The sequence below is a fragment of the Meleagris gallopavo genome, chromosome Z (assembly GCF_905368555.1).
Source record: "Meleagris gallopavo chromosome Z, MGAL_WU_HG_1.1, whole genome shotgun sequence".
Taxonomy (NCBI): domain Eukaryota; kingdom Metazoa; phylum Chordata; class Aves; order Galliformes; family Phasianidae; genus Meleagris; species Meleagris gallopavo.
The window spans coordinates 53,528,377-53,549,531 of record NC_139435.1 but is presented as its reverse complement, the minus strand read 5'-3'; the positions used below and the strand labels follow the sequence as shown (position 1 = coordinate 53,549,531).

The following is a 21,155-nucleotide window of genomic DNA, read 5'->3' as shown; positions in this document are numbered from 1 at the left end:
AGCACGCCGCCTTCGTTGCCGCGCGGACGTCCTAGGGCTGCGCCGGGGCGGGGCGGGGAGAGAACGGGGGGAGGAGGGAGGAAGGGCGGGCGGGGCGCTGCGCCGCGCCTCAGCGCCGGAACGGGTGCGCATGCGCGCAGCGGGCGGCGCGGAGCGGGCGGTGGCGGCGCAGGTAAGGGCGGCCCTTCCGTATCTGCGAGGGGCCCGGCGCTGCGGCGGGGGAGCTCGGCGCTGCGTCGGGGAGCTCGTCGCTGCGGCGTCCGCCTGAGCGCGGCTGCCGCGGCCCGAGTGGCGCCGCAGGGGCGTGCGACACCTCCCGCCTCACGTTTCCCCGCAGGCCGGCGGCGGGGCGTTGCGCAGCGGGGAAGATGAGAGGCGCGGCGCTGCTGTGGGGTGGCGTTGTCGTGCGGCCCCGGGACTGATGCAGAAGGTCAACAAGAACGTGGTGCTGGCTGTGCTGAGCCTGACCAGCCTGGTATTCCTCCTCTTCCAGCTCTACTACTATAAATTCTACCTGTCGCAGAAGGTAAAACCATCCGCCCGCCTTTGGCCGCTTTCCCGCAGTCCGTGATTGTGAATGAGGCCGTGGTGATGCGTTCCTTATCGACTGTGAAGGCTGAGAGCTGAGCTGCTAGCTGCCGTGACTTCGCGGCTTCAATAAGCTCCAGCAACGCGAAGTTGCTTTGCGTCTGGGAAGAGCAGAGCGCAGTCCTGCTGCTTTGCCGCCATGGTGCTTGCCTAACGCTGCCTGTGTTTGTCACCCCACTGTTGACCGCTGCTCACAAACCCGAGACCTGATCCTGCCCCCACGGCTCGTGTCGACCTATCTAAATAATAATAAACACAGCAGTAGGCTTTGGTTTCTCTTCCAGTGCTGTAGTTGGGTGACAGAAGGCATAATCATAAAGGGCTAACTGGATAAATGCCCATGAAAATATTGTTAAGAGATCACAAGCAGACATTCAGCTGAAACTTATTTATTTTCCCTTCTCTGTGTTTGATAGAATGGAGCAGTTTTTTCAAAAGCCAGAGGAAGCCAGTCTGGGCAAGACAGCACTAGATGGGTATGTACGTCACTGACTGCACAGTTCCATTGTGGTTCTCAGAGAACTTGCACAGAAATGCACGTGCAAGGCCTAATTCTCTCGCCCCTTTGCTGGGGAGTGCTTTAGCGTTAAGAAATGAGAGATACTTCTTTCACTGAGCGAGGTGATTACATGTTTCAAACCTGTTCACCCTGGAGGTGAGAAAGGGTTGCAGCCTAGCAGTCTTTGCATGTGCGCGCCTCTGCTGTGTTATACTCTTAGAATCAAATCTCCTTCTGACAGAACTTTTGATCTAGGCTTTCATGTGCTTTCAGACAGAGTATTGAGAAGATTGGCCTTTTGGCTTGTAGCTTGTTTGATAGTATCATTATAGAAGAGTGAGCAGGTCGCAGGGTAGTACTTCTTTCTTGCTGCACGCACTTAGCCAGCTGCTAGGTGGTCCTTCTTACCTGGGTATGCTGGATCATAAAGCTCTTCACAAGCAGGAAAATTATACGTTTCAGCATTTGCTACTTGCTGCATTCCAGCATTCAGGGCAAGTGTTTTGAGTGCCCTTACATACTCAAAATTGCATGCTTTAGTTTATGTGTTACTGAAGATGTGCTGGGTTCGTTGCAGCTAGAACATCATGTTAGTCCTAGGAAAGAAAAAGTCAGTTGAATACAAATTTGTATGTGGTATACCTAAGTACAGATACTCAGATACTTGTAGTTAGTATTTATGTACAGAAGTCTTTCACTGACAGATCTCCTGCAAGAACAGCAAAGGTGGTTAAGGAGAAGGAGTGCTAGGAGCTAATTGCCCTTTGCTTTGGATGCAATATGATAATGCTGCTAGTTAGCAAAATAGTAGCCATTTAAGTGCCTTGTTTCTGCTGAGCAGAAAGAATGGTGTTCGTATTAAGAACTGTACTTGGAAATAATCCAAATCAGCTGTTCTGTAGACTGCTTGCCGGCACGAAGACTCTTGCAATTCTTGGAGTTATCATCCTCTTTGGAACCGCTAATGTGGTGTTAGGTGATAAAGTCATAGTGGAGCTTCCAGCCTGCCATTCTGTAGGCAGAATTCTCTTTAGCTCTAACTTGATCTTACAGGGTTATCCATAATTGAGCAGAATGGTCTATGGTCCCTTTTTTTTTTTTTTTTTTTTTTTTTTTTTACTTTAGAGCTCCTTCCTTTTGAGTCCCTGCATGATGAGTCCAAACTACTCTATGTGAATGAATTTCTGCTTGATACCATGATCATCTCTTCCTGCTGATTTAAGTTCCAAGTAGAAACACCTGTTTTCCTGGAGAAGTAACAAGGAAAAAAAAGTAGACATCTTTGCACAGATTAGTCTCCTGTTCATCAGTCTGAACTGCTTGTTGTAATTATAGAAATAAGGGTAGCATATTGCTTGCCTTCTGGCTGAGTATAGTGGAAATCACTAAAGGGGTGGGCTTGCCTCTGCTTGTAGAGCGCATGTAGTGTGCTGCTCTCTCGATTATATCTGTTGATCCATGTTCTGTCTTCACTCATGTTTTTCTACCTCTCTGAAGTCAGAATCCTGTACCAGTATTGAAAGTTGGAAATTGAAATCTGTTTGGAGGGACTCATTAATTTCATTGTAAGAGTATGAGAGCTTGAGTTGGAAGACCAGGGTCAGTTTGGTGGACTAGTAGCTTGGACAGTAGACTGTTGTTTTCCCTTTTTGTGCCTCATCTAGAAACCCTGAGATATAACTAGATATAAAGCCTAGCAGTGCTGTTATAAACATTTTTTTTTTCCTTATTTTAACTGTACTTTCCATCATGAAATTTAATTCTTGCAGTTAAACGTCTCAGCTACAATTTTAATAGCAGTTGCAGCTGTTATTGCTGTAAATTGTTCCTGTGCCATGGACATTTAAATGTACTTGACCAAAATTCTCCTCTGAGTCAAGTTAGTAAATCCTCTCCCCATGCACAGGGCCTTCTTAGTACATATTTTACTCTTTAGGCAGTGTGGCCACAGCTGAATGCCCTGTGTTCTTCCTGCCTCCTTGCCAAATCATGCTTTGTGCACATTAGGCATCAAGGGTAGTTAGTGTTACTGATAGACAGTGTGTAGCGTGAAGCTTCTTTCTTATTAGTGGTGTAAATGACAGCAGGTGCTCAACACTGTTCTAAAATTTATCTTCTATTTCCCACAATTCCTAATAGTGATAAAGTAAATCATAGCTGACTTTGTCTCTCAGGAAAAGTCATGGAAGAAAGAACTTCATTTCCTTAGGATGTTTTGTAGTTAGAGTAAGTTTATTCTCTTATCAGCAGACTAAGCTAAGACTATCACATATTTTTTTGGAAAGACAGTGATTGATTTGTAATCATGTACAAAGATTTAAGCTTTCAGGATTCACACAAGTCTTGATTTATTTTTTTTTTTTTAATTGCTTGTTACTTTCTAAAGCCCTTCCTGTTTTTGGTTTAGAGTGACTGCATCATGCAGTCAGTGTTTGCATGAAACTTTACTGTTTGAGAGCATTCCATGAAGGATTAGTATTATACTTGTGAGCTGAAAATGTGGTTTTCTCGGTCTTTTTAGTGATTCTGTAAGGACTGTAAAGTTTCCTTCTTTCTCTCGTTTGCCATTCTTTATTATGGTTGCTGGGTGGTTGCCTTTTTTTTCCAACAGGCTTAGTCTCCGTCTTTCCAGCAGAGGTCTCTGTTGAACCTAAGGTGTTAAGCATAAACTCAATTGAAAACGGTGAGATAGGAGAGATCTGTTTTGTCTGCGTGGAGAATCAGCCACAACCAATTTGTTGCAATAAAGTCCAGGCAATCTGCGTGTACTTTTCAGTATTTACCATATGATCATTCTGTTAGATCCACAGAAGCGGATGCAAGTTCAGCACTTTCTGCAGAGTTGAGCCAGCCAGATCTGGTTGCTTCAGCCTTTTGCCAGCTAAGCTTCCAATAGCTCTAAGAATAGAAATATTGCAACCTTTCTGGGCATCTGATCATATACTCGGAAAAAATTCTGCTAACATCTGATTGCAACTTCCTATTTTCTAACCAATGTGCCTGCAAGAGTGCACCTCTGAGAAAAACTTGGCTTCATCCTCTCTGTACTTCCTAGTTATGCTGTTATTAAAGGCAGAACTAGATCTCCAGATTGTGTCTTCCTAATTCTGGTTTAACCCAGCTGTCTTTGGCGCTCTGTAGACTGCCCTTGTTTTTCTCCAGAACACTTAGGTACCTTTCTGCAGTTTCTCATGTTCAGTTGCCCCAGCCTTTCCTATTAGGTGAATTTCACCCATCCCATATGTCAGGCTTTGCCTTTGCCCAAATTGTCCTCGTTGTGCTTCCTGTCACCATCAGTATGAGTCACTGGACTTTTTCTTGGTCTCTGTGAATGGCAGTCCTGCCCTCTAGCATACTGAATGATCTTCTAGTTCAGTGTAGTCTACCAGATTTCTGAGAATGCACTCCTTGCTATTGTAGAGATTATTAATAAAGCTACAAGGCAGTGTTGATTAGGGCTGAACCCTGCTGAGATGCCAGTAGTAACCAGGGCTTGGTAGGGCATGGTACAGCTGATCCAGAGGCCTGTGCCTGCTGGTCAGCTGGTTCTCCATGCAGCTTCTGTTGCATTTACCCGGTACATATCTCTCCACTTAAGGTTCAGGGATACTGTGTGGGAGTAGGTCAACTGACTTGCTAAAATCAGAATGTGAACAGCATCCATTGCTCTCCCCTTGCTCATAGAGCTAATTATTTCTTCCATGGCAGCGAGGTCATTAGGTGCAATTTGCACTTGGCTGGCTTTCCCAGTCACGCTTTTGACATTTGTATGCTTACATGTGACATTACAGGGGCTTTTGCTCCAGAAGCTTTTTGGGGATTGAGATAAAGCTGACCAGAGTTCCCCAGAGCCTTCTTTCTGGAATTGGTATGAATTTAGCTCTTTCTAGACTCGAAATGTAACAGAGGAGCCTCAGAAGGGCATCAGCCAGTTCCCTCAGTACCCATATGTGTGTTCCATCTGCATCTGTTAGTTTATTTAAGCGCTTTCCAACTTGATCTGGAACTGGAAAAAATCTAGAGCTTAATTTAGAGGCTATTCCACTAATTACACCACTCTGAAGCGCTTTAATTTCTGGAAATTTTTAAGTGAATATGAAAGTTTTTTCCTCTAGTCTTAGAGATAGAGAGTGGGTGAGAGTAGACTGCTCTTCTGAAAGAAGAATTTCAGTTTCTGCAATTGTTTATGGAAGTAAGGGCACACTCAGATAAGATAAGGCACATTGGGTGATAAGATTTCCTTTTATCAGTTGGTCAAGAGTTAATGTACTGACTCGTGTACGCTTACAAATGATGTCTCTAACTTCTAGTTTTCTCCTCTGTCAAACAGCATGTGGTTAGGAAGTTCCTAGGCTTAATATCCATACACAACATACCAGTGTGTTTGATTGATCCTTTAATTCTGGGACTTATTGATAAAGACATTGAACAGATCAGAAGTTCTTCCGATGGTCCTAGTCCAGAATGCAAGTACTTCTGTGCTCCAAGAGACTTCACTACGTTTGCACTACTGGACAAAGCGTGGAAACATGAAGTGAGTTTCTTTTCTTCAGTTCACATAGTGTATTTTAATGCATTTACCTGTTCTAGGATTTTGTGTCATCATGCTTCCATGTTTGCATTAAGGACACAGAATTTGATGTAAATCTCCTAAGAGTGATGGTAGATGAAACTCTTTTAAAGTAAAAGGTATTCATTCAAGCGCCTTTGAAGTTTTAGACACACATGAGTTGTTTCTAAAGAGAATGGTAACCCTGGCTTTGAAGAAAGTCACACGGTTGATTTGAAAATAGGTATTGAGAGCCTTTGCTGATAACAGAAGATTCTTAAGAAGCTATCTGCAGTATTTGGAAGCAATTGTGTTAAGGTGCCATCCCCAAAAAGGAAAAAGAGATTGATATTTTAAAATGGAGGGGGAAATCTTTAAGCCTGTTATGTAGATAGAGCCATAATAAATGTTGAATCTGGAGATCTGTTGAGAAAATGCAAGTATTAATGTGACAGGGCTGGAAAGATTATGATAATCTGCTCATATACATTTATTTTAGTACATCTGTGTATTTGCACCATTTTGTTTTGTCACTTAGTATAGTAGCACCTGGTGCTTTTCTTCAGCAGCATGAGATTTTTAAGTGGATGCATTTAAAAGTGGATATATAGTAGGGGATAAAGGACAAAATTAAATCCAAGATAATTTCCTCAGCTGTGGCATCTGGAAATACATAAGGGATTAAATTATACAAATTACAGATGCCAGTGATAAACAGCTTTTTCCTTTTTCTTTTTTCATTCACGTCCCTCTCCACAGCCCCATCAAGAAATATTAAAATGATCTGTAGCCATTTTACTGAAGCAGTCCTAACCAAGCGAAGAGTGCTCATGCTCCGTAGTTGATCCGACAGTGGTTTTACTATTGTAAAGAAATTAAAGGAGCTGAAAATAAGATTGTGTAGCAGAATTGTAGTAGAACTCCATCTCCCCATTCCTTACTTTTACTATCTATACAATCCAGAGGATTAACTGAAAGGGTTGTCAAGTGCTGATTGATTGGTTCTTACCAGACAGAATTTCATACTTTTGTTTTAGTGAAAATAGGAAAGGCAGTGGCTTAACATTAATATATTTAAAATTTTAAAATCTGTTGATAACTGCACGAGTGCTTTTACTGCAGTAATGAAAATGGCTTTTAATTATGATAAAGATCATGGATTACACTTCATATTATTTATGTAGAGTTTCAACAAAGAGTTCTTTTGTTAATGCTACAAAATGCACAATGTAGTGGCTGAGAAAAGACTTACAGTGTTCACTGTATTGTTTTATTGACAATTTGCTGGCCAAAATTTAAGAAAAGGAAATACAGCAGTTGGTTGTTTCCTAATCTTTAGATTGTAACAAACTGTTGAGTGGTTGATGCTTAAATCTGATTAGAAAATGAAAAATGGGAATAATGTCAGTTAATAACTTTAGCATTCAATTTTGGTTTCTCTTCTGTTTAGCTTCTCTCCCTTTTTCTGCCTTTCTCTCTCTCCCATTTTTAGGTGGGACTTTTTAGAACTGCTGAGAAGATGGGATTCCAATGGCTAAAGGTTCTAAATAAGGACCCTCGCTTGGATGGGATGGATGACCTGTCTGGGACTGAAATTCCCTTGCACTACATTTTTAAACTAGCATCTCATGCCATTCACCTGGTGGTGTTCTATGAAAGGAGTGGTAATTTCCTCTGGCATGGCCCCCTAAGGCTCAAGCAACATATGGACAGAAAATTTGTGCCTTTCCGGAAACTCCACTTTGGTCGCTACCCTGGGGCATATGAAAAGTGAGTTCACAACAAAGGAGGCAAAAGGCTATAGCATCATTTCCAAAATAATTTCTTTCTCTTGTATATTAAGTTGACCTTTTCTATAAATTTTAAAATGAATCATGGATATTTTAGCTCTCGGAGGTAAATTTATGGAGGTACATCCAATTCTGGTTATTGAAAACAAGAGTTTCTCATCATTTATAAATGAGAAATGAGAGAGGTAAAGCTAAGTGGCAGGAGATACAGTAATAACTGGTACGTATTTGATGTTCTTCCTGCAATCTTATGCATCCAAGAGTTTAATACAGATATAGAACATCATTGAAAGTGGAAGGCAACACAAATCTGCTTAGTAATAATTTAATAAATGACCGGTGTTAAAGAATGTGTATAAAGTGACATTTATATCATGCAGAAAAGTAGCAACGAATACTTTTTAACCTAGATTTGTAAAGTGCTGCTTTAGTAAAGTGTTTGATTTTGTAAAGTGTTTGAAATTATTTGTCCCTAGTCTTATGCTTAAACTTTGCATCACATTGGTGAAGTTACTGTAAACGTCTGCCTTTTGTTAAAGCGCTTTCAATAGCAGTGCTTCAGAAAATACAGATGGTGGCAAATCTTGTTGCTGTTTTCAAAGCCTAGCACGTACCACTATGCTTTGAGAGCAGTATTCTTGTATGGCATGTGTTAGTGTCATGCTAAAACAGCCAGACATTTCACAGGTAAAAATAAATCTATTTGTGTTTTTTTTTTTCCTTAAAGCTGAGACTACTTTTTCTTCCTTTTAAAACACAGAAGCTATATGGACTGTGTTCCTAAACATTTAAAAATGACTGTGTAAGCTGTTAAATACCTCTTTTCACTCATTGTGAAGACTTGATGGTTTTTAAACTTCAAAGGCAAACAGCCTCTGTGGACAGGTTGAAATTTGATTCTAAAAGTCTGTCCCGTATTTAGACAACCAAATAACCTGAATTTTCAAGAGCATTGAACAGCAGATCTGAATAAATTTAGTGTAAGTTATGAATCAGTAAAGGAAATGCTGATCTGAAAAGGCAAGTATGGGCTTACAGGCACAGAATTTATTTTTAAATGAAATTTGGAAGGATATGAGGATGTATCAAAGCTTTTGTTCCTCTTTCTTAATTCATTTTGAGTAAGTTTGGACAGAGGAGTCACTGATAGAGTTATGTTTTAAGATTTCAAGCAGGGCTAGAGGACAAAATGGCTTGTAGTTTGTAAAGGAGTTGAGTTGAGTAACCTATTATCTTTCTTTCCGTGCAGGCCTGAACTTCTGCTTGTTTCTCTTGATGACTTAAAAGTTCAAATTCCAAAAAATCCATCCAGTTTTCTAGAAGAGATGTCACACTCTAGATTTCTTGAATGTAGGTACAGAGAAGCTCGGGCTTTCTTTCAGGTTAGTGGTAATCAAGTAGTGTCTCTGAGATATAATGCATATTTTCACCAGTTGACCCAAACCTACAAACAGTTCATCACTTTTCTTTTTAAATGCAACTTTTCACATGCATAAAGCTAACACATAGGATCTGGGACTCAACAGAATTCAGTAAATGGTAATAAATCAAAACTTTAACTGAAGAATCACGGCCTTTCTTTTTGATTTGTGTGGGTTTTTTCCCCCTTTTTCAAAACTATGAAAAGATGGGGTAACTAACCTGTCCACAGTTTTCTCATGATCTCACCATTAAACATATTTCATATTCTGCATCTTTGTAGTCTAAAATTGTACTTAAAACATTTCTCAAAGTTCTGAACAATCCTTACTTTTACATTCATTTGAGCAATGTATTGCAATACTACATTCCTAGTTCTGATTTCAGATTCTCTGAAACCTCCGGGCAGTAACTGCCACAGGTAGAGGAAGTGTGCTTGGGAAAGCATATTAAACTTCGATACTGAAATAAGCAGCTGGCTTCTATTTTGAAACTTACTGAGGTGTTTGTCACCCAGAAGCTGCTTGTAGCATCGGTTCTGAAGTCGAGTGGTCAGCGCATTGTTTGCAGGTTTGATTTGGCAACGTTTGCCCAGACTGCCTCTATGGTTTTGGCTTTTCTTAACAGAAGATGTTACTGAGCTGTAGTTGGCGTAGTTTTCCATTCACGTTGCTACAGTTATGTAGCAGAAGTTCCGAACATCCAGTTGTAACACTTGGTGGCGCCAAATAAACCTGTAATATGCTCAAATGTGACTACATCCCTGCTTTCCCCTAAACTATGGGTATTGGCTTCTCTGTGAGCAGAGTTAGGAATTGTGTGTGTTGTTACCACTATCTTTGTTTAATATACGTAGTCTTATTCTATTTTACTGTGACTTTACATTACACTGCTTTGGAAAAGACAAATATTGACATTTCAGAGTTGAAATTTGACCTGCGATTCCAGTGCATGTTCTCAAACTGAACTATGTGTATGAGAAAAGATAATGCCCAGGTATTACTTAAATAAATTTTCAGAGGTCATTTTTTCCTAAGATGCTGAAAAATGGATGGAGAAATTTGCTCTCTCATAACAGCTTACTTTTGCTTTTCAGGTATATCCTGATGATGCCTCTGTTGATGCAGTGGAATTCAGAAAAAAAGCAAAATCCTTGCTGCATTTGGCTGCCCTGATACTGAATAACTTGGGAGTAAAGTTCTGGCTGAGCAGTGGAACGTGCCTTGGTAAAACATTTTTAATTGATCTGAAATCTTAAACATTTTATCCTCTGCTGCATTTGTGATGTCACCTGAGGTTAGCAGCTGGAAGGTGGTATCTGTGAAGTGTGAAGCAGATGTTCTGTTTCAGCTTTATTAAAATAAGGCCTTTTTCTCTTAAACTGATTTCCTGATTTCTCTTGAGAAACTTGCGCCTTGGAGATTATGAGTGTATTCCAAGTAAAGCATTAAGGATTGCTATCAGTTTCTGTGTTTCTCTTCCTGGAAAGTAATTACAAGTTCTCTCAGTTGTGTGGCTTAAAATTTGCTAAGTGCTGGCTGGAAGATACAATGATGAACATATTTTTCTGATGTTCTTATAGGCTGTCACCTGATTTTCTTCCCATGCACTTTAATGTTTATCATTGAGCTTTTATGCAAATGTAATATCTATTTATATATTTTAAAACACAGTCTTTTAATAAAAAAAAAAAACTGGTAGAGTAGGCACTACAAGCTTTTAATTCTGTTGAAAGTTGAAAGAAGTATCTTTTCGTTAGTGAAGATCCTTTCCTTACTGAAATAGGTTGTGATAACTCACATATGAACAAGTCACATTTTTCTTTTTTTTTGGCCTAGAGAATATCATTTTCTGAATGAACAGTTACTGAAACTACATTAATAAAACAAACAAAAGAATGTCCCAGTTCTTGTCTTAGTGTTTTACAGTAGTGCTTCAAATCCATTTAAAGTAACTGTTGAAAATTGTAAGCATGGCTACAGCCCTACAACTGTTCATTTCTTGTTAGATTTGGACCCAGATAAAGAATATACTTTCCTGGAAGACATTTAGAATAGAAAGCTGAAAATATTTTCATTTTAGGAGTTAGTACTTTCACATTCCTGACTTCATAGAGAAAGGAGGTGCCTATAAGTGTGTTAGTCCTGTTTTCTTCAGTGTGATTGATTTGTTACTAGAGAAAGCAGAAGTCTTATTTATGACCTCATTTGAGGATTTCAGTCTGGTTACCCTTTGATAGGTCATTTTTGTACTGCCTTTGTTTTGTGATATATTTCTCATGCTCCGAAGTTAACTAATTCTTTTTTTTTCTTTTTTTCCACTTCTCAGGATGGTATAGACAGTGCAATGTCATTCCTTACAGCAAAGATGTGGACCTGGGGATCTTTATAAGGGACTACAAAGCTGATATCATTCCAGCCTTTCAGAAAGCAGGATTACCATTAAAGCACAAATTTGGCAAGGTACACTGATAAGGAAGAATTCACTTAATTTTTGTAGGTTAGTAAGTTTGAGTACTGCTGCAGTTCATTTACTAGAATGTAGTAAATGTAGAATTGGATATCTGAACTCTCCTCCTGTTTTACCTAAACATGTAGACTTACTGATTTTTCATGTTCTCTGGGATACTGTGTGAGAAGACACCATTCTTACTTCATTCAGGCTTCAATCTCATTTGAGGAGAGTGAATTTTACACAGAAGAAATTTTATAGAATTCTAGAGGGGTCTAATTTGTGTCAGTGCTGCTAGAGATACTTGAGATAGAATTTGATATTGGATTGTGGCTGATTGTAAGAGTGGATTGGTAACAGCTCTGAGATTATCTGTATCTTATGTGCAAAGATAGCAGAAAGTAAACGACTGCTTGAGGTGGGTGCTGGGCTAGTCCATTATCAGCTTATGCCTTATTATCTTTTTCTGGAGTGTAAGCTGCAGAGTGGAATGTAAAGGTAGAAGACAAACAAAAGCACAGGGATGTGAAGGTTCAACCACAATTAAAGTTATCATTGCTGGTGCTAGTGAGCATTTTTATTGTCAAAGAAGGTGTTGTCGTCGGTGTTAAATGAAGATACTTACTAATCACTTGCTTATTCACTGATATTACTCTGCTCTTTTATGTGAGTCTTTTAGCAAGTGGCATTCTCAGGTGGTAGCAATTTCTGTATGGATTGCAGTAGGCTGTTGTGTGACTTGTGTGAGGGTAGCTGGGAGCCTTAAGCAAGCCATTTTCTATTCCGGATGCAGAGCAAATGCAGCTGTAAAAGTTGATTTGTTGTGGTGTTAAGTGGACAGTACTGTTAGAGCTAACTAACAGTTTTGTGTGGCAAGCCATATCAGTTTGTGCTGCAGTAGAGTTAATTTTATTCTGAGTATCTGGTATGGTGCTGTGTTTTGGATTTGCAACCAAAACAGTGTTAAGGACATCCCAGTGTTTTTATCTCTTGCTGATAAGTGCTTCTACAGCATCAAGGCCTTTTCTGTTTATCATGCTTCCCTGCTAGCGTGGTGTTACACAAAAATTGGAAGAGGACAGAGGCAAATGCAGATAAACTGATCAAAGGGGTATTTCGTAAAGAAAGCTGGGATAAAGAAGAAAGAAGGGAAGAGTATTTGGAATTATGGCATTTGTCTTCTCAAGTATCTGTTATGCATAATAAAGCTCTGATTTCTTGGAATTGCCAGAACATCTGCCTGCCAATGGGAAGTAACAAACTAGTCCCTTACTTTGATGTGCCTGTCTGTGCAGCTTCTGCTTTACCAGTTACTGTCCTTATCTTGACCCACAAGTTTTCTTGCTCTTCTTCTTGCTCATCTTTTCCTGCTCCTTGTCTTCCTGGTAGTGAGAAGGAAAGTGAGTGAGTAGCTGTGCAGTGCTTATCAGCCTACTGGAGTTAGCTCACAACACAGGCACTTTTAAAAATCTTATTTTAAACCAATACTGTAATACCTTTTCTTTTGAAAGGGCTACATTTAGTTGCTTTCTAAATAGAGTGGCAGACTTCATGGCAATGAAAGGTCATCGTTCTCTACTTTCATCTGCTTCACCATAAGTATCTAAGTGGAAAATGGTTTGCTTTAGATTTCTGCCTTTCTTCACACAGCTCTTTTGTGTTCTCCTGGAAAATTGCTGGAGTTCTGGCTTACTTCCTGGGCACAATGACATTGCAGTTGATCATTGAATAGATAGCTCTTTGCGGCAGAAAGCAAGGAGATAGTGCCAGAGCTTTGGGGTGGTGAAGAGAAATCAGTTTCACTGAGGGGCAGAAAATTTGTAGCTTTCTCAAGGCACCAAAAATAAGGAAATATCTGTAGAAAATGCACTACTACACTTCCACTACATTATTGAAAATAAATTTGTTCCCTGAAATCTGCTGGCCTTGTGTTTTTATACTCATAATCTGTATTTCTGTCTTGCAGGTAGAAGACAGTTTGGAACTCTCTTTCCAGGGAGATGATGATGTGAAACTTGATATTTTTTTCTTCTATGAAGAAGATGACTACATATGGAATGGAGGAACTCAGGCAAAGTCAGGCAAGAAATTTAAGTATGAACTGGATTTATACCTCTAATTGGAAAGAAACTGAACAAGTTAGGTTTTAGCGTTAGCATTCTGTATTGTGTTTTTTTTATTTGGCAAAGTCTGTGCTCTTTGTGGCACACATCAGGGAGAATTAGAGGAGTTTTTGTACTTTGAGACTACAGAAGTGAAAAGAGAACAATACTATGCCTTACTGGAGAGGTGCTGGGCCTGTCGAATGCTAGTTTTCTTGTGAAATCTGAAACAACATTGTCATGTCATGTATGAGCCAGATGATACCAGGAGTGTGCAAGGGCTAAGTTAAAAATTTAAGATGAGAACGAAGTTTCTTAAACCTTTTTTTTGTTTTACAAACATGCTAAGTGAAAAACAAATCCTTAGGCATCTGTCTTGACAAGTGTTATGCCAGAAAGCCTCAGCTGTGCTTCCAAAGTAAACTCCATAGTTTTGGATGTTGTGGTAATGATCTGGAATACTTCATTGACTATAATGATGTGACAGGAGTGCAGATAATTATTACAGACCTTCTTGTTGTTCAAGTTCTGAGAATGGGATTTTAAATAGAATACCACATTTCTTGCTTCATTCTTTTCGGTGCTAAAACAACAAATAAGTACAAGAGCTTCTTAATCTATTCAACTTGCTGAATAGAGGTTTTGATAATTAGATTTGTTTCTTTCCATTATCCATCTTCTCCCAGAGACACTTGTAAACTGGTTGAAAGCCTTGTTGACTTACATAGGATATCATTATCTTCCACATTTTGCCTGAACTGCATTTGCTTTACTGTTAGCTAACAGGAACTGTGCACTGTCATCCAGACAGTGATAGTGTGTGACTCTTTGCCATACATTTATTTGTTCTGAAATGATAAACAAAGATTGGGAAGATACTTTGACAAGCAGAGTCAAAAGGTACACTTAAAAATAGACCAGGGGAAGAATTACTGGAATATTCCTGCATAGGAAATGTAATATGTTATGTAGAATACAACAGTTTTATGACTGTCCAGAGCAAGTAAAATGTCTTTTCTTCTTTTCTTTCTGTACAAGATCAGGGAGGATTTTTTATATGTCTTTTTCAAGCAGCTGACCATAAAGTTCTTTTTTCTGTACTTGTTTCATATCTGTTTCCATTCCAGTAAAGTTGACATCTCTTTCAAAATTGCATTCCACTAGCAGACTCTGGGACCCTCAATTTTTCTTAGCTGTCACACTTTAAAAATTTTGACTAGCTGAAGTAGAGAGGTCAGTCAAAAGTGAAGTGATTGTTTAGTCATGTTGAATCCTAAATCTCACCTGCTGTTCATTTGTATCAGAAGAGAAACTGATTGCTGCTGGATCATCACAAATCTGGAAGGTGGCTCTATTCAGAGATATTTATGCTTTTAATAAATGGAGAATAAAGTCTTTTTTTTTTTCCAAAAAGCTAAATATTTTTGCCAATGTATTTTCTACATATCTTACTAAATAAAAGTATGAAGAATGGAATTATTTCTCATTTAGTCCAGAAAATATTTTTCAGTAGCCATTTTTCTCTTCCTTGGCAACTGGGTTTCCAAGCCATACAAATCTTGCTATATGGTTTACATGTTTATGTATAGAAATACTCCCACAACACTGCAGAGGCAGGCAAACTCATAAATCCCCCGTAATTTTGTCTTTGAGATAACAAGAGCTGAAACCTCTTTCTTTGTTTAAAAGATTTGTGCTAGATAGTTTCATTCTTGGCACAGAATGTGTCTTTACAAAAACTCTTCACAATAATCAAATCTATACTGTATGCATTAATCCTTAAAATGAGTTAATTCTGTAACTGCTTAACATAGAGGCTTTTCTGTAAGCATAAAATCTTCTCTGATTGATGAGACTGAAATTGGAAGAAGGAATGGCGATTGGTGTATGTGCACAAACGCACCCAGCCCTGTCCAAGCCACTTGTAATGGCTGAACAATGAACAAGAATCCCAGAGGTGGGGAGTCTCAACAACACTAATATTTTTCATCAGGGAAAGTAAAGATTTGATTTCAGAAAAATAATTTGATGGAGTTTCTTACTGACTTTGAATTTGCAGATTAGGTAGTTTAGTTTAAGGAAAATGAACAGATAACTTAAAATTGATTATTCAGAGTTCATTTTTTGGAAGATGTATTATTTGAGTTGTGTGCTGATAGCTTTTGCTTATGCATGCATGCCCACTGCAATTCAGCTTGATAGATGAATGATTTCCTGGGTTAATAAGAAGTAAATATCTTCTTGATGATTATAGACCCACTAATAAAGTTTATGTATCTTGTTTTTTCCCTTGGTAGCTGGCTTTTTTTTTTCTCTTTTTAGTTCAGTTTAAAGCTAATTGTCAGTCCCTAGATATAAATTAAAAAGTGCTTGATCACTCTTTTTCACCTCCATTTAAAGCATGAAAGCAAGGGTGTTTTATTTTCTGAAATTGTTTGCTCAGCTTTTAGAAAAAATATTGGCTCTGTACTTGGAGGAACTTGCTAGATTTTTAATTCATGCAAATGCACAAGTCTTTTAACTCTTTTCTCAGAAGTGCTAACTACTTCCAATTCTTTTTTAACCTGTGAAAAATAATGTTGAGAACACTTTTCTGTGGAAGACTTAAGAAGTAATAGTGATCCTCTGCAGGAATGGTGCATACACTTTGGTTTAACATATAGGGTTCCTATCAGATGTCTTTCTGATCAAGCTGTCAATTTCTAGTAGTATCAGTGTATCTCTGGGTGGGGCCTACACTGAGCCCCCTGCTGAAAAGAACAGGCAAAAAACAGGGTTTGGTAGAATATATATTAATTTAAATGGGCCACGGGGGTTACAGAAAGTACAGAGTGGCAGCTGTATCTTAATTCTTTGCAGCTGCTCCAAGTCTGGCACTGTGTTTAAGCAGGGTTACTGAAGGCAAATGGAATGCTTTGTTTCATGAGATATTGAAGAAAGATAAAAACTTATTTATAAAAAATTATACCTTTGATTTCCACATCTGACTCACAGAAAAGTCTTCCATGCTGTATTTGAAATCTTCCTTTCCAAAAAAGTGTCAAGTATCTTGATATCCTTCAAATATGGTAGCTTAATTTCAGTTTGTAAGTGCAGAAGAAGAGACAGGGACTAATTTCTTTTACGTGAGAGAACAGCATGGGAGTAAACAGCAGTAGAATTAGAAGTGCTCCTCCTTGAGAACGTGTGGCAAATATTTACCAGCTACTGTTGGTAAAAAAAAAAACCCGTCCAGTTGGTAAATGATGCTTCATAGTTAGAAAACTATGAAATAAGAAAAAAATCTGCAAATGTAACTTGGCCACTCACTGCAGTTGCTCGCTTTCTCCGTGGATTGACTTACATGTGCTAAGCATGTCTTCTGCTGGTGTCCATGTCCTTTTGTGGTGCAGGTATCTCTTCCCGAAGTTTACTCTGTGCTGGACTGAATTTGTAGAACTCAAGGTCCATGTACCCTGTGAGACCCTGCAGTATGTTGAAGCCAACTATGGCCCAGATTGGAAGGTTCCTGTCAAGACGTGGGACTGGAAGAACTCACCATCCAATGTGCAGTACAACGGTGTCTGGCCTGTTGATGAATGGGATGAAGTCATTCAAATCTACTGAACATCTCTTTGCTCCCAGAAAGTGTCTGGTATCCTTGAAATTGTCAGTCTGTAATTTCCTGTCTCTCAACTGCTACTTTTGTAACTCCTCATCTGTTTCCTGAAGAGACATTTTCCATTTATTACAGATAATTTTACACGTTCATTGTGAGTTGTCCACATAGTTAAAGATTAAAGGTAGATTGTGGAAACTAAGGAGAAGGAAAGCTGAAAGTAAAAGTGTACAAAATCTTGCAGTAAATGTATGGCAGTTGACTATTAAAGCAAAACCCATGGCCAAGTTGCTTGATCTGGGGATCATCAAAATCTTGGGACCGTTCACTTCTCAAGAAAGATTGGACGGAAAATCCTCAAGATATTCTAGTTTTTTTTCCTGATTTTTTTCTTGACATGGATTTACAATTCTTAAACACTCAATTTGTGAGTCCCATAAATGCATTTAATTTGAGACTGATGTATTGCTGCAGTATGTGAGGGGGTTGCCTCTTCAATATTTCAGTTCAGAACCTGTGTGACCCACCTGCTCTGCATGTGTTGGGTTATGATGTAATATTAAGTGAAGGAAGAATCAAAAGCACAATCTGCATCAGAGATCTTCCAGTAACAGTTGTTTGGTTTTTTTTTGTGAACTAACTGCATGTATTAACAACAGGGAATGTTATGTGTTTTTTTCTCTGTTTCTTAAAAAACTTGAGGGTGTATGCTGCAGGAAAGTATTTCCCATTTAATACACCACCTGGTTTTGATGTCCCAATTGGTGTTCCCTCTGTAGGGGCTGAGCAGATCTTAGTGGACCATATCTGTCACTGCTCTCTAAAAATGAGGGAAGTGATACTTTTCTGTTAAACAGGGGCTCACAGAAGGTCAGTATGAATCATAGCTCTTTTCTGTAAGTGTAAACAGAAGTGTGTACAAATACCAACTGCTCCATCAAATTCGCAACAGCATAATTGGAAATGAAGTGCAAGTGTATGTTAGGCTTTGACTGGGAAAGGTGCAAGCCTGACAGCTCTCATTTCTGGTCACATTTTTGGTCAGTGAAATAAGCTTTTTTGTTCTCTGTTTTGGGGAGGGATAATAGCTTTCATATGAGCTTGCGTTCATATGAAATGAGCAGGATTGTTCCAGTCCTGCTGTGCAGAGAAGATGAGACCATTAGTATTACTTGTGAGTTAGGACTAGTATGTGATACAGACCCAGGGTTACTTATGAACTTGTATCAAAGTACTGAACATTTGTCTTGTTTTCTTGCAACAGATCTAGATTCCCTCTTTTCTTGTTAAAGTAGAAGGGCTATCAGCAATCTGCAGCTCTTCCACATGGCAAGATTCAGTGTATGGTTTGCATTCTGTCCGTGTGCAATTTTCAGCTCTGTATTCAGATACATACAGTTCTGAAGAGATGGAATAGCCGCTGCCGTGGGGCTGTTCCAGCGCTGTATCATTCCAGGTGCACTCTGGGTCTTGCAGTTTTCATCCTGGAGTGTGTGGCATACATTTCCCTGCTAGTTCTCTGTGTTCCAGAGTTCTCCTGCCATTTGAGGCACTGGAGTGAATTATACAGCTTCTGACAAAAACTTGTCATGTTGTCTTGAAGTGGTACTGTAGCTTTGCCTAATTAAGAAGAGCAAGATGTGACATCCCACTATTGCCATTTACTTGCAAACATAAACATTGCATCATAAGGGATAATTTCTCAGGTATATTTTTTTTGTATTTTGTTCCTTAGAATGGAAAAAGCCAATGTCCTCATGATTTTACTGCCCAGAATACTGTTGTCACTGACTTCTGTACTAAACAGTGTACAATCAGCCTGCAAGTTTTGCAACTGCAATCTTTTAAGAATCAAAGGACAGATTCTATCTGTCAAATTTTTGACTTCATAGATGGAAAGAATTTGTAATGAAAAAAATGCATGTCCTTGAGAGTGGATCTCTAAAATATTTGATGATAACTGTATATAAGTTATTCGAGTTAAAATATTTTCAGAAGATACAAATAAATATTTAACACTGATTAGAAGAATGAGATTCTAATTTACTGCTCAAGTTGTGGTTTCATGCTTTATTTTGTCATCTTGGGCAACATGTCTAACACAGTCATTGTAGTTACTGTGAAATATTGTAAAGGTAAAAATTTCGAGCTGTTTCTTACACTGCTTAGTGATTGTTTATTTTGAGTTGTTATTTTTTAATAAACTTGATGAGAATTCAGCTATGCCAGATCTGATTTGGCATTCTGATTTGATTTGCTGTGTTCTAGCGATGGTGTTTTATCATTACATTTTCATGCCACTTGCAATGGAATGCTCCCTGGTTTCTTCACAGTGGAAGCTCTTCACAGAGGAGCATTTTAATTCTTCATCAGCATTCATCTATACTCGCAGCTCCTGTTGCAAAGCTGTTTTTCAAAACACTGGAGTATTTAATATATTCTCCTTTAATGTTCCTTTTCCAGTGTCCCCTTCATCAAATAGATTTTTTTGCTTGAAAAAGAATGCAAAATAGCATCAGGCGTTGGTGCTTACCAGAATCCTGTGGCCTTTATTTTGCTTGCCGAAAATATATTGGTGTATTTGCCTTGCTTGTCAGCAGAGTAAGAACTTCCTCTGAATTCAGAAGGAGGAGTTGGAGAACCAGGAGCAAAACAAGTCAGCAGGCAGAGAGTAGAAAGTTGAACTGAGAAGGATAGCTTGCACCTGTTCCACAACATTTGTTGGTTCTCATTAAACCAGAACACATTTTTGACCTCATATGATTCCAAGATGATATACCAGATTGTTTCCATAACTGAGCACATGATGAAGTAGAGAACTACAAAGTTACGTTGCTGTTCTCAGTCCAGGGGTATGTTATGCATAACTCTGCAGTTAAATCTCAACAGCAGCAAAGCCAGTCTGCCAGTGTATTGACTGGTTCTGGAATCAGATTCCTCAGGCTGTTAAGAGTGCCATGGTGGACAAGATGACAAATACTGTGTCTTGAAGCACTGTCAGACTGACCTACAAGGGAGCCCAAGCTTGTATATGTTGCTGTTCACTTTTTTATTGTCTTCAAAATGTAAGCAATAGAAATCCATAACAAAGATGGTTGGAATAAGTTAGAAAAAAGGATCTTGCAATTACACAAGCACATTATACTTCTGCATGTCTTCTGACATGGTTGTGCACCCAGCTCATGTTTACTACTTGTAGGATTGTGTCCAAGGAGTGATGTAAACGCAGCAGAAACCAATTCTGTTAGGAGGCCAAAGAAACACCCAGATTTAGGCATTGGTTTCCTGCTATATTCTCCTGAATTTGCCCAGTCCCATATTCCTAATTCTAGTTCTGTTTTACCTTCCTAATTTACAACCTTCATTTTGAAGATGTTATGAGCAGGAGGCAACTTCAGAGTTCTCTTTACTGCATGCATTTAAGGTCTTAACCAACAATACGTGAAGCACTTTCATTTTCATGTGGCAAACAAAGCATGCTACATTTGTTCATTTGTTAAAGATTGCAGAGCTTGCTCAGGAAAGCCTAGAAGTGGAGGATAACAAAAAGTTTAAAGCTCTGCAAGGAAAGTTTGTAGAAACTGGCTGCTTAAGAGAAGGGCTGTAGGACAAGAGCTGTAGCACATTTCCAAAATCCGTAACAGGGTGCTGCAAAAAAGGAAGGAATGCATTTACTCTCTTTGCAACTGGAAGAAGATAAAAGTAAATGAGAGAAATGCACAGCAGAGAATTCTGGGGTATGTTACACATGGAAATGCACAAAGCTTTTTATTTTGGTGGTCACTAAGATCAGGTCATCAGATGTGTCAGCTTAGACTTAAGAATTAATTTAGCTAATCCTGTCTGTTAACTGTTTTCCATGATTTTCTACTTCTACAAAATTGCAGTTGAGATAACTGTTTGTGTTTGACCCTAAAAAAGGTGGTATTTCTGGAATCTGATACTGGAGCTGAGCATCTAAATAGCTCATAGTGGGAATGATGATGAAGCCAGTCCCAATACCACTGTGGAAATGATAAGAAAGTGCACAGTCTTAAACACATGAAAATTAGACCCTTTACTACAAGAATGCAGCACAGCTTTTTGGAAGGATATGTCTAAGGCAGATGGAGGCTGTTGGACAATCCTGCTACTCCTGCCCAGAACAGACGATGCTTTG

At 39.0% G+C, this 21,155-nt stretch overlaps 1 protein-coding gene across 2 annotated transcripts; it reads left to right on the top strand.

The window, feature by feature from the left end:
- Nucleotides 1–94: 94 nt before the first annotated feature.
- Nucleotides 95–19,249, top strand: FKTN (fukutin). Of its 2 annotated transcripts, none has more exons than XM_085214569.1 (10): nucleotides 95–172; nucleotides 338–526; nucleotides 1,005–1,064; nucleotides 5,418–5,621; nucleotides 7,129–7,406; nucleotides 8,676–8,808; nucleotides 9,942–10,071; nucleotides 11,174–11,307; nucleotides 13,263–13,390; nucleotides 16,791–19,249. In XM_085214569.1, exons 1-10 carry the CDS (start codon nucleotides 131–133, stop codon nucleotides 17,002–17,004), a joined length of 1,512 nt encoding a protein of 503 aa, XP_085070695.1. In that variant the 5' UTR covers nucleotides 95–130; the 3' UTR covers nucleotides 17,005–19,249. The 2 variants fall into 2 exon arrangements, with proteins under 2 accessions (XP_085070695.1, XP_085070696.1); XM_085214570.1 differs by having other exon boundaries at nucleotides 13,263–13,377; nucleotides 16,791–16,982.
- Nucleotides 19,250–21,155: the final 1,906 nt, after the last annotated feature.